At 37.3% G+C, this 12807-nt stretch overlaps 1 protein-coding gene across 2 annotated transcripts in view; it reads right to left on the bottom strand.

Moving 5' to 3' along the window:
* Window positions 1–1553: 1553 nt before the first annotated feature.
* Window positions 1554–12807, bottom strand: part of LOC134546633 (cytochrome b5 reductase 4) — a 29432-nt gene continuing 18178 nt past the window's right edge. For both annotated transcript variants that reach the window (XM_063389570.1, XM_063389571.1), the window contains exons 11-16: window positions 9539–9679; window positions 8247–8399; window positions 7521–7671; window positions 4582–4668; window positions 3054–3218; window positions 1554–2170 (exon numbers count right to left, since the gene is read on the bottom strand). In XM_063389570.1, the coding sequence (XP_063245640.1) occupies window positions 2116–2170; window positions 3054–3218; window positions 4582–4668; window positions 7521–7671; window positions 8247–8399; window positions 9539–9679 (752 nt within the window). In that variant the 3' untranslated portion in view covers window positions 1554–2115. The remainder of the gene's footprint in view (window positions 2171–3053; window positions 3219–4581; window positions 4669–7520; window positions 7672–8246; window positions 8400–9538; window positions 9680–12807) is intronic.

Here is a 12807-nt window from a genome sequence, read left to right as displayed (position 1 = left end):
CAGCCTCCTTTCAGGCAGTTGCAGAGTGGGAATGTCTAAGCCTCCTCTCCAAGCAAACAACTCCAGCTCCCTTCTCAGCTGTTCTTCATAGGAGTGAGTCACTCTCCAGACCCTTCAAGAGCCTTGATAACCTCTTCTAGACTTGCTCCAGCACCTCAATGCCATCCTTGTAGTAAAGGGGCCCAGAACTGGACACAGCACTCGAGGTGTGGCCTCACCACTGCTGAGCACAGGGGGACAGTCCCTGCCCTGGTGCTGCTGGTCACACTATTGCTGGTACAGGCCAGGATTCCATTTGCCTTCTTGGCCACCTGGACACAGCTGGCTCATGTTCAGCCACCAGCACCCCCAGGTCCTTTTGCACTGGGCTGCTTTCCAGTCAAAATGTTTTGTGCCACATCACCAGCAGCAATGGTTAATTACAAGAAAAGCCTGACTGCCAGCAGCTCCATTATAACAGCTGCATTAAGGCTGGATGATTCTTAATGCAAACAGCCACACCATGGCCACTGCTGCCTTCAAAAAACATTTTCACTTGATGTTAGATGCTCAGCCTGGTGGCCATCACTTTAGGCATGTATTATAAAATTTATAACCTGCAACAAGTCTTTCAAGTATTAGAACAATATAAGTAAAATTTAAAGATACACTTCAGGCATTTTAAACAAATTGTATCATATCTAGATTAGCAACTCGAAGTAATGTCAAGTGACCATTTGTTGCTGAGCTACTCACACAAAGATCTGTTATGAGTTATAACAGATCTATGCAAAACCCCAACAGAAATCTGAGGCACTTCAGACACCAAATTATGACTGCTCTCAACTACAGTCCGCTGAAATAACTTGTGACTTACGGGCAACAGCTGTCAGCCAGATCCCTTTCTAACTTCAAGTCCAATAAACTGAGGAGGGCACTGAAGAGACGACAGTTCAGTTAAGCATATCCACTCACTAGCAATTAGTCAGATAGCAATTTTAGCCTTTTTAAAGGGTATCATTAAGACATTTTTCTTGAATGTATTAATGGCACAACTACCAGTCTTGCTTCTTAGGAGGAAGAAATATCCATTCAACACAACAGGAAGACATAAGCAGTACTAGATGTCACACAAACACCTATGTATACTAATTACAACATCTTGAAGCAGAGTAGCTGCTCTACTGCTTTTTCACCAAAATACTATTAGGCTGCAGATTAGTACCTCAGGATAACACATTTTTAATAGTGGAGTGTAAAAAATCACACTGTTGGAAATAACTTCATTTAATACTAGTGCAACCTGTTGAATAGTTTTAGGTATTTCTGTAGTCCTAACCCTGGTATCTGTGCTGTAATATTTTTAACTTCAGTTTGTGTCATAACAAGGGATGCTTGACCCATCAGTCACATGGGAAGTTTTGTGATAGACCAAGACTCCATGGCTCTGTTTTGAGTTCTCAGCTGGAGTACTAAGCTTGTGGTAACCTTTTCTAATAACATTTAACTGGAAAAAAAAAAAAAAAAAAAAAAAAAAAAAAAAAAAAAAAAAAAAGAGCAGAAATACATGTAAATAAGTAATGTCAATTTCTTTTATTTGATGTAAATTTTATGTTTTACCAAAGGTACTTTTCTTCTTTGTTTACAAAGCCAAAAATGTATCTCGATCACTTGCAAGTCAAATAGAGACAGATGAAAAGGAAAATTTTTCAGTGACCAATTACCTGAGTTACAGTGCAATATTTAATTTTGGACAGTATTGCTCTTTGGACTTTTTACAGTAAGAAATAATAAGCTTTATCAAGTCAAAACCTTAATCAGAGCTTGTTGCAAATTTAAGAATTCTCATGAACCAACAACATGAAACACCTGACATAATGCATCCTACACTTTTTTGCTTGCTTCTACAATAAATTAATACCCTGGCTGACTTAAATATTAGCAAAAATATTTACAAAAAGAAGATAAAACACAGTATAAAACCTTTTTTTCAAAGATATGCTTCTTCCAAGAAACAGTTTGGTACCAAGAGTGAAATTTCAAGTCTTACAAAATTATTTCTCACTTATTTAAATTCATGAAGATAAATAAATAACACTGAATTATACAAATAAACATTGATATCCTCCTATGGGTTTATGCAGTAAAAGCATGTATCTCTTCTTCGGAGTATCCAAGATCCTTCAGATATCTGGAAGTCAAAAATCAAGTTGTTAATATTAATATTTGGAACTCAAAACCCACCACAGACACAGATGAAGCATAACTTCAGCACCACTTCCTTGTTTTTATCCAGACATGCACATTCAGCTTTAGCCCTGCAAGTACACTTAGATAACAATCAATGCCCAGGAGCAGATATACTACATGAACATTTTGGGTAATGAAAACAATTTCTAAAAATAAATACAGATATCATCTGAATTATCTCAGATTTCTCAAGAGGCAGCATAATTATTGGCCAATACACGTTGACTTCAGTAGGCCTGAAGAAATGCAAATGACATCATATTGGTTCAATATTTTGATGCTGGGCAAGAGAAATTTAGAGGACTTTTTATCTTAAAACATGCACAAAAACCAAGAAAATACTAGGTACAGAAACAAATAAATGCATTAATTTAAAAAATAATTGAGAAAAATGCTTCTGATAGAACAACTCCTTTGAACTTTACTTCTGTAACTTAATTTATCAAGCTAATACCAATAAAGACAGCTTATTTCCCATTATTTCAACTTTTCTATGAACACCAAATTAAAAGCAGTGTTTAAAACCTTGGGAAAAAGATCCCCGTTAAAGAGTTGCTTTTACAAAGTTCTAGACAACTTACTATAACTCATGAAACTTACATATTGCTGATACTTACCTAGCTAGAAATAAATATACTCCTCAAACATGGCGCAAGGTGTTCTTTTTAATTCTTTTTGTTTGTTTTAATTTTGGAAGTTTTCTTACAAAGCAGACAACATAAGGCCACTTTTTAAAGATTACCAAATCAGAATCTCTACAGCTGATTAGGTGATCAAATTTTTTTAAATTTTGCACTTTCCAGTTCATTATTGAAAATACTCACTGTACTCCTTGTTCTGTAAAAGGTGCTGGACCACAGATGCAGACAAGCACTTTGGAGTCTCTTCTGCTTCTTTTCACAAACTCAGAGAGAAGAGATGAAGAAATCTTCCCCTGTTTACCTACCCACTCTTTTGATGGTTGGGAAAGAATGAATTGAACCTCAAACCTGGTAAGCAGAAGAATATTTCATAAATATTACCTCTAATTAGAAATCTACTACACAAAATGCTAGTGACCAAGAGACTAATGTTTTCTATGGTTATCTTCCTGTTCTGCTCAGCTCCGCACTGCAGTATCAGATCTCACAGGTATTTAGTCATTCCTACTGATAAAGTCAGTCAAATTACATCCAATATTGCATATTTATTTAACTAAATCTTTCAGTGCTAAAAATTCTAGCTTTCTATTTCACCTTATAAAAGCTCCCAGTCGGCACCAATGAAGATACTTAAGCACAGATTTTACTGCTCCATTGGTCACTTATACACAAATGTTGATGTAGCTCAATACACAAGCAGTGAGATAAGAATACTTGGTGAAAATGCCAGTACAATTTCAGTAATGAGAAAATACTCATCACTGAATGTTGGTTTCAAACACTCACTAACAGAACAGCAACTGAGTAAAAACCAAGCACTTCTGTATCTGAGGCTCCTATGGACAGGGAGAACTGGCTTTCACTGTAAATTTGCACAATGTCTAGACTACAAAGCTTTGAATGTGCCAGACATCACCAGGGTATGAAATAGCATTGATTTTTCACTTCAGTGTTGTGAAGGAACAAGTGGTTTCTACTGAGGAAAAATTCAACTACAAATCAACCATAAACAAAACCTATTTTTATCACATAAAATCTAAGCAGTGACAATTTATCTAGTGGTAACAGCAACGGAACTGAAATTAAAGGGTAGCCTGATAATCCTGTGTCTCCTGACAGAACTATGGCCTGCTGAATTAAGTTGACATTACATGTGCACTACTTGCATTTTATTCTGCAATTACATTGTAATTGAGGGCAAAATGCAACAATTATTAGGAAAAAAATTAAGTAATGAGCCTATTTAAACTTTTAATTTCTACATAACCAGTGACACCAAAAAGATTTTTGTAAGACTTCTCTACATTCAGAATGTTTCTCCTGGGGTACAGTCCCCTTCTTTCTCTCTTCTGTGCTCAGTTTTGCATAACTGTGTTTTCTATTGTTAAGGTTAAGGCAAATTTTCTTCTGCATCAAAAAGCTTCTCAGTTTTGAAAACCATCTCATCTAACATATCATCTCTGATAACCATTTACAGTTAACACTGTAAACCAAATCCCTGGCTCCCATGGGACCTGCAGAACACAGCCACTGCTACGCATCTGTGAGCAATGGATCTCCTTCCACTCCCTAGGTCTCACTGTACTCCTTGCTAAGAGCTTACAGAATCAGAATCTGTCCTTGTGCCAAAGCTGTACAACTATTCTAAGCTCCAAGACTTGTTCTGTACACAGAGATGTTACAAGTTGTTCTCCACAAATCTTTTCATTACCTTTCATCTTTAAGGGCTAACTGCTCCAATTGGTTTCTCCAGAGTATGTCATCCTCGGTTTTGTTGAAGAAGATCAGCTTCACTGTCCTTAAAGAAAAAAACCAAAACAAAATTTAAAATCAACTGCAGATTGTTTCTGTTAAAGAATCAGAACTTAATGCATCATACAGAAATATTTTACTTGTATTTTTTGCTTTCTCTAGAGGCATTGTAAGTCAAAATGAGACACACTGAGCCAGCTTTGGAAAACTTGCCTAGTATAGACAAAACAGCCCCAAATCAGCTATGCTACATCCTTAAACACTAAAATCATCTTATTCAGAAACTGGAATGTCCTAGAATCTCCACATGCTTCCCAGGGCACCCCTCTCTGAAAACATGGAAAATAGAGCCCTCTACACTAAAGCAGTGTTCTGAATGGTGGCACAGTGCAACACAACATTGAGTGTTACTCAGGTGGGAGGAAAGTCAATAAAAAATGCATAGGAAAGCCATGCATTTTGTTCACTGGGCACAAAAGTAAAAACTGGTTATTTGGAGAATGATGTTTTGAGATGCCCTTACTGGTACTCTCCAGGGTGGACAAATGTATCTGCTTCAGTTCTGCTCAGTACTCAGCACTATAAACAACAGAAAATTACAAACTTGGAATAAACTGGTCACAGTCTTGCTGGAAATAAGGGAGAACACAACTAAAATGAAGAAGTGGAAATTTAGATATGATCCCCACCAGTAAGGAAAAGCTGTTTGACAGCATGATGACAAAATTTTAGATAATAAATAAGAAGCTTCATCAGCCCTTGTAAGGAAAGAGAATGAAATACTGGAAAATACTTCAAGGGATGTAGATTTTAACAAACTGAAAAAACTAGTATGCAAGGTCTTATGGAAGACTGCTCAAAAAGAGGAGTTAGATACCCTTATAGGATTTTAACACAGAGGAAGGAGAAGTTAAAAAATTACCTTCCAAACAAGAATTGTGATGAAAGTGGGGTACTATATTAAAAGTGAATATGAGAACAGAGTGCTAATTTCGAAATGAAAAGCTGGAGACTTTCGTAAGATACAACTATCAAGAAGAATCAAGATTAGATTACAATCATCCTATACTCAAGAAGAGCATTAGCCCCCACAGAGTGTTTAGGGCCCTTGTGCTTCAGTCTTCTTTAACAAACGTACCCACCTGACTGCAGTTGTACAAAACCAGTAAAAGGAGCAAAAAAACCTCATCTCAAAAAGGAAGCCTAGAGGAGCAGCATTCTTTTATAGTTAATACTTTGGTCAAATACAATTTGGCCCATAAGAGGGGAAACAAGACTGAAGAAAGAGCATCATGACTTGATGCACAAAAGGATAGTGCAGCTATGAAGGGAACAAATTATTTTGTCTGTTTACAGTAGGCAAGAAATAGACTTACAAGATAATAGGCAGACTTTGTCTAGACAGTAAGAAAGAAAATTCAATTATCCAAGCCCATTGCAGCAAATGCTACCCAGGGAAGCTGAAGACTCTCCAGCATTCACAGGGCAGCCCCTGAGGTTCAGCAGCACTCACACAGCACTCCAGAGGTTGCTTTGGCACCCTGAGGTGACAGATCTGTCATTGTACAGATTATTCCTCAGCTTTCTGAGATTTGTGTACTAGCATATGCAATCCAAACTTATGGCTAGTTATTTTGCAAAGAAAGGTAATTCTATGCAAATCATATTTATACTGCTCATATATACATATACACACATATGTATCTCATACAGATAAGTATACTTATATAAAAGACACTCTGGTAGTACTTTCCCAAAAAATAAATTGAGGGTTAAAGAACAAATATAAGGCCAAGGAACCAAACTGCCTAGAACAGTCAGAAAAACAAAGTCTTAAAGAGTCTACATATAAATAGCACCTGTCTCAGTTCAAGTCACTCCAGCACCTAACCAGCCTCCACAACAAGAAGGAAAAACTCATTTACTTTCACTAGTAAGGAAATAGATGCTGTACACCCTAAACTAACACTGAGTTCCCATATGAAATTGTGCTGAAAAGAACTAAAAATATGTTCCCAAGCACTTTGTCAGATGATAGACTCATCCTTTGGATTTGCAAAGCCAGTCAGCCACTTTTTATCTGCTACTGACAGTACAGGACATTTTGGAAAAGCCAAACAGTACAGTCTCTCTGCTCACAAAACAGGATTATATGTAACTGCTGAAATACAACAATATAAGAATAGTGTCTGGATTTAGAGCTTGGTTTTTTAGAAACAAACTTTTACAGTCTATGTCATGCTTTGTAGCTTTAGTGTGAAAATCAGTGCACAATTAATCTATGTTTCAAAAGCAGAAGTACCAGTTCTGCAGTTCTGAAGGACATAACAACCTGTTCCCCTGACCAAGAACAAATAATGCTTTCTTGTAGATTTTACAGAGTACAGAATGCACATGCAATACACATCTTTTCATGAATTCACATATACTTAATGCTGTACTTACATAAATCTGTGAAGACTGGAACTCATCTGGGAACAATGTGTTACTGCTGCTTAGCAGGTGAAAACCAGAAAACTACTAGCTAACTATTCCAATGTATCAGAGAGAAGCTATAAGTAAACAGTTGCAGCCCCCCTCAGTCCAAAATCTGGTATCTATATAGTAATATTTCCGTACTAAAAAGGCAGTCAAATGTGAAGCTAATTAAAAAAAAAAAAATCTTCAAAGGTTCTACTCAGTGAGCTCATTTGTACCACAACTAAAATTCAAAGTGCAAATCGGTCCTTTATGTTGATGATAGCCAATGACCAAGTAAGTGGAAATTGCCTCAGCTTCTGACAGACTCTTCCCTAATGCATGCCAATTTTAGCTGTAAGTTGAAGAAAAATGCTTTCATGCCATTTTATTCTGTTAATTGTTTTATTAGCATCTTATTAAACTTGTGTGTCCACATACCTGAGACAGCTAACTTCAGTCAGAGCAAAATTCAGGAGCTTAACCATTGGTGTGAAACCTGTGCCTCCTGCCAATAAAAGGAGATCTTCTGAAGTTTGAACTTGTGACTTCTTGAAGTTGCCTTCAGGATTGCTGACAGAAATATAATCTCCTTTATTTAAAAAATTAGAAAGTAAACATTAATTTGATGAAAACAAGCTAATTAGCATTCTGATTTTTTAAAAGTCATTTCATATCGCCTTCATCTTTGTAATATGAGGGTTTCTTTCAGAAAGGTACTATACACTTCACATAAGGATCATTCTTGTTAAAAGAAGAGATGTACAAATAAAATGTTTTGTCTTGATGGATTTTACACAATATGAGTACAAAAACATTTGCAAAGTCAATGTTAAAATCTACCTCTGTATCTGAAATGGAAAAGAAAGTGCATCCTAAGTCCCATAAAACAGACCTACTTTCTTTATGCAGAAGTACAAGAAGTTGCTCTCAGAGCATTTGACATCAAAGCCATCAACTGTGATGTGTGATACAGTTCACATACATCACTCAGGAGAGAGCTTTCTGTAATGGACAGCTCCTAGTTACAGTGAAGACAAGCCTTTACACTGAGAGAATGGATTTAAGTCCTGATTAACTAGGTAAACTCACAACACTCAGACAGTGAATCTTTAAAAATAATGCAATTACTGCAAAACCAAACACAACCCCCCAACGTATATTTACCAATTTGGAGGTGGTCAAGTGCCTGCGTGAACAATCCATGGGAATAAATTTTAATCATTAAATATATATGCACTCCATCATGGCAAGGTGGTTCTTGGCAATCCAGTGGCAAAAAAGGCAACACAGGTGTGTATGGTTTTACTACCTCTGTCCCTAGAGAGCAGACAGAGATACAGCTCAAATAATATGAAAAGTAGTTTACATCCAGATTCTACAAACAAATACCAAAATAAACAGAGTAAATAAATAACCTGTACCGTAAAATAAAACCACCCCATGCTTTCTAGGCAAGCTATTACTTTCCACTGCACCACTTTTTGTTACTGGAAGCCTTCTACTTCCAGTTAAAAACTTGAGTATGTTATTTCCATGCTCCTTAGCAATTCAGGACACAGGATGAAAAGATCTTGAGTCACCCCCAAAGAATATGAAAATCTAAACATTTTCATTAATTCTCAAGTACCACAGTTTGATTTATTCTGAATTTAAACAGCAGATTTTTACTACTGCACAATTATAATTTCTTGCAGTATCATTTCAAAAGGCTATTGTATAATGATAGTAAGATCTCAAGAACTGGGCACCAGTAAAAAATTAGGAAGGGAGGAGGAGAAGGTCAAAACAGTTCTCAATTAATGGATGTTCACAAAGTGTTCTGAGAAGTCTGCACCATGTACACTGCAATCCAAGCACAGTGATAACTATTAATATGCAAATTTTAAGTACACATTATAACAGTAAATTGGCTATTTCTTTGACCTTCTGTTTTATTTTTTTAGCTTTTACAAAAGTTTGAAGAATAGCACATGTGCTTTTCAAGACACATTCCTCTCATAACCTCACGTTATCATTAATATTGCACAACTGGAGTGTAAAGCTGTGTTACCATGACTACCATAAATCCTTCAGAAAAAGAAAAAAAAATAAAAAAATGCAAGAGTACTCCCTCACTTCAAAAAAGCTGCAAACTAAAAGGAACTGACTAATGATACATAAGACATACACAATAAGCTTCCCACACTTCAAAGATGAACAGCACTGCTTTGGTGTTTTTAAAAGGAGAGTTGACAGTACAGACAATAAGGTCTCCAGTAAATACCAGCCATCTCAGTAATTAGCTTTCCATTAATATTAATCCAGTCAGTTCATTATTAAGCACTGATTGTGATCCTGGAAGCAGAGATTTGTCAGCAACAACCAGGGAATTAGTGGCCATAGACTTGGCACACTCCCAACACTATGAAAAGGATTTATGCAAATATATCCATTACTACATTCTCAGCTTCTCTTACCTGCAATAATTTGTTTGAGGTAAACATGTTGTCCAGTGGGAACATGGAGATGTGTGCCCTTAGGTAACATTAGGCAGAAGAGTTTGGTGTCATGGGTAACTTCTGTCTTAGAAATCAACTTGCATTTTCTGTAGAACAGTCCTAAAAACATCTTATTTGTTAGTTAAGTCTCAATAGCTCATTCTGTTATTATATATCTTTCAATAAGAGAGACTGATTTGTGTATTCCACTATATACTTAAAAAAAGAAAAGAAATAGATGCTTCTTCTATAATGACTTACAATATTTTTTATAATTCCGGACTAAGGACTCATTCATAACGTTATTTTAAGAGTCTCTGAGTTATTGACTGGAAATAAGTAGAAAAGCACCAAAAACTATCAGAACCATTTGTAGCAAAATGCACCTGCACTGAGTTCCCCATACAAGTATAGCATGGGTACACATCAGCAGACCAAAACCAGCTGGTGGAATGCAAATGAAATATAAGCCAGCATCACCCCACAGTCCTCAGCACCAGAGTACCCACAGCCACCCAGCAGGCTGAGGGAGGGGATTCTGCACCTCTGCTCTGCTCTTGGGAGACTTCATCTGGGGTACCATGGTCAGCTCTGGGGTCCCCAATATAAGAAGGGAGTGGACCTCCTGGAGCAAGTCCAGAAAAAGGCCACTAAGATGAACAGAGGACTGGAGCACCTCTCCTACAAAGATACACTGAGAGCTGGGGTTGTTCAGCCTGGAGAAGAGAAAACTCCAGGGAGTTCATAGGAGCCTTCAGTAAAGAAGATGATCATGAGTAATTTTTCCTCCTCTACCTTTAGAAGAGCATTTTTCAGCTAGACCTTTGTTTCAGCCCTGGAGTATTTTATCTCCACCCTGGAATATCCGTGTGATCACAGCACCACACTGCTTAAACAGGTTTGTAACTCAAGGAACTTTCATGGGCTATTAGGTACTAGAAGCTCTGCAAGGAATTTAAATTAAAAAAAAAAAAAAAGAAAGAAAGCTAACAAGCAACAAAATCTCATGAGAAACATTACCTAAACTTCATACATCCAAAACAAGCCAAATAACAGTAAAACAAAAAGGCAGAGAGAAGGAGCCACTTTCCTACAATAATCCCACCATGTCACTTGCCATTTTCAATACCGAATTTGTGACCAGTCCCAGTGGATATTTTTACGTAAAGCCTCTCAAAATTTGTCAGGTTATGAGAATACTTGAGCATGACACCCTTCTAACAACAATTTCTACTACTAAATTGGAGCAATTTCAGTGAAGTAACATTTCTTTTTCATGGCATTGAAAAATACTCATGTTGCTGGCATGAATAGCTGAGCTACTCATGAAACAGGATGCGATGCAAAGGAAATTCCCACCAGGCATCACCATGAGGATGGTCTGGTCAAACACTGGGGCAGCTGCTCAGAGGGAGTCTGTCCTTGGATATTCAAACCTTCACTGAACAGCTTTCAGCAGATGCCTTCCAGAGCTCCCCTTCGACTAAGTCTGTCTACAATTGGCATTTTTCTGCATACACTGGTTTTCTTAAATTATTCAAATAGCTACCAGTGAGTTATCTACTACAAAAGCCTGCAGAAACATGATGTAAAGATTCTGACATGGAATAAATATTTTTTTATTAAGATTTTTTCACATCTGCCATCTAACGTCCTACAAATCCCTTATTTTGAAGCATTTCAGATGAATCAAAACAATGCCTAAAGCCCTGAAAAAGTGCAAGTCAGTAATTCAATTTAATACCAATCTTGAATTAAAACAAATCAGCATCTCTCCAGCTGTATAAATATTATGAAAACTTCATGGAAATTTGTTTTCTGTCCTTCTTTTGAAAAAACAATACACAAGAAGATTGCAAAGTACAGCAGCCAAATAAATATGCCAAGACTGCTGTGAATTCTGCAGACTTAAGAATTGCTTAAAAGGATGTGTGAAGTTGGTAATATAACCCTTAACACTCATCAGCTAATACTCTTATACATATTTGGGAGTGGAGAAAGAAGTTTAAAAACTGATTCATCAACTGATTCACCGTTCCCTGACAATTTTTTCACCTTTCCAACATAATTCCAGCCTTTTCCTCATAAATAACCTTTATCTCCCTCTCTTTAATTGCTACATAGAACTTTTGTCCTGATTCACTCAAGGTAACTTTTGAAAAACCTTTCAAGTAAACTTCTCATTTAGACTGTAGTCTTTGCTGCATTGACTAAAATTAGTTCATTATCAGTCACTCCTATAAAATCTGAGGCCACAAGCAAAAAGAACTGTCAAAGGAGAAAAGCCTTTCAACAAAAGGAGGCAGCCCCTAGTAGCAAGCTGAAGCCAAACAGCTGCCTTTGCAACCCATGATAACTGTCAGGTGCCAAAGACGTATGATTTGCTACGGTACAGAAGCAAAAGGTACTGTTCTCTCAATTTTGGATCACAATGTCAATGTCCAGCAGCAAACCCTGATTTTTCAAAGTGCGAAGGGCAGGTGTGATAAAACATTTTGCAGACATCAATTGCCAGCACTGCAGCTCCTGATCTAGAGAAGCCCTGCAGTGCTTCACTACCAAAGGTTTGCCACAAAAAACTGATACAATCATGGGCTAGAGACATCATTCTCTAAATTCAGATTCCACCTTTGCTGCAATCAAGAACTGTAGCATCTTGATTTATAGGCATACAAATTCAGTTTTAGTAACAAACCTGCTGTACAGACAGTGATAGCTTTTGGAGAGTGTTATCCTTCTGCATACTGCATGTTCTTCCTTGTCATGAAAGGGAGTTTAAGAATTTCTCCTTAATGTTTTTTGCTTTTCTTCACTGATAAAACTAGTCTTAGTTACTAGTCATAATCCTAGTGATGCAGCAGTAGCAACATTAGCCTGTTGGCTTGGGAAAAGGATGAACAGCTCCACTACCCTTCCATCTCAGACAGAGGACCCCACTGCCAGCAAGCATTTACCACCCAAACATGTCCACCAACCAGCTGAAAGTTCATCCTTATTTTGTTGAGGTTACTTGGTTGAGGAGCCTCAAATACTACTACTGCCAACATAATGGAGATTAGACCACACAGCTGAAGGAAGGTGGCTGCCTACCACTTCCAGCAGCAGCCCAGCCTTAGAAGTTCAGACAACCACAAACCCTCACTGCTGACCATCAAATCATCGGTACCCTCAAATGCTTCAGGTAATTACTAGATTTCACAGGCTATCTCGTATTATCCAAAAAGGCCAGCCATGCTCTTCCCAGATGG

The sequence above is a fragment of the Prinia subflava genome, chromosome 2 (assembly GCF_021018805.1).
Source record: "Prinia subflava isolate CZ2003 ecotype Zambia chromosome 2, Cam_Psub_1.2, whole genome shotgun sequence".
NCBI classification, from domain to species: Eukaryota; Metazoa; Chordata; class Aves; order Passeriformes; family Cisticolidae; genus Prinia; species Prinia subflava.
Note: the sequence above shows the minus strand (reverse complement) of the source record. Positions and strands in the feature narration are given on the sequence as shown.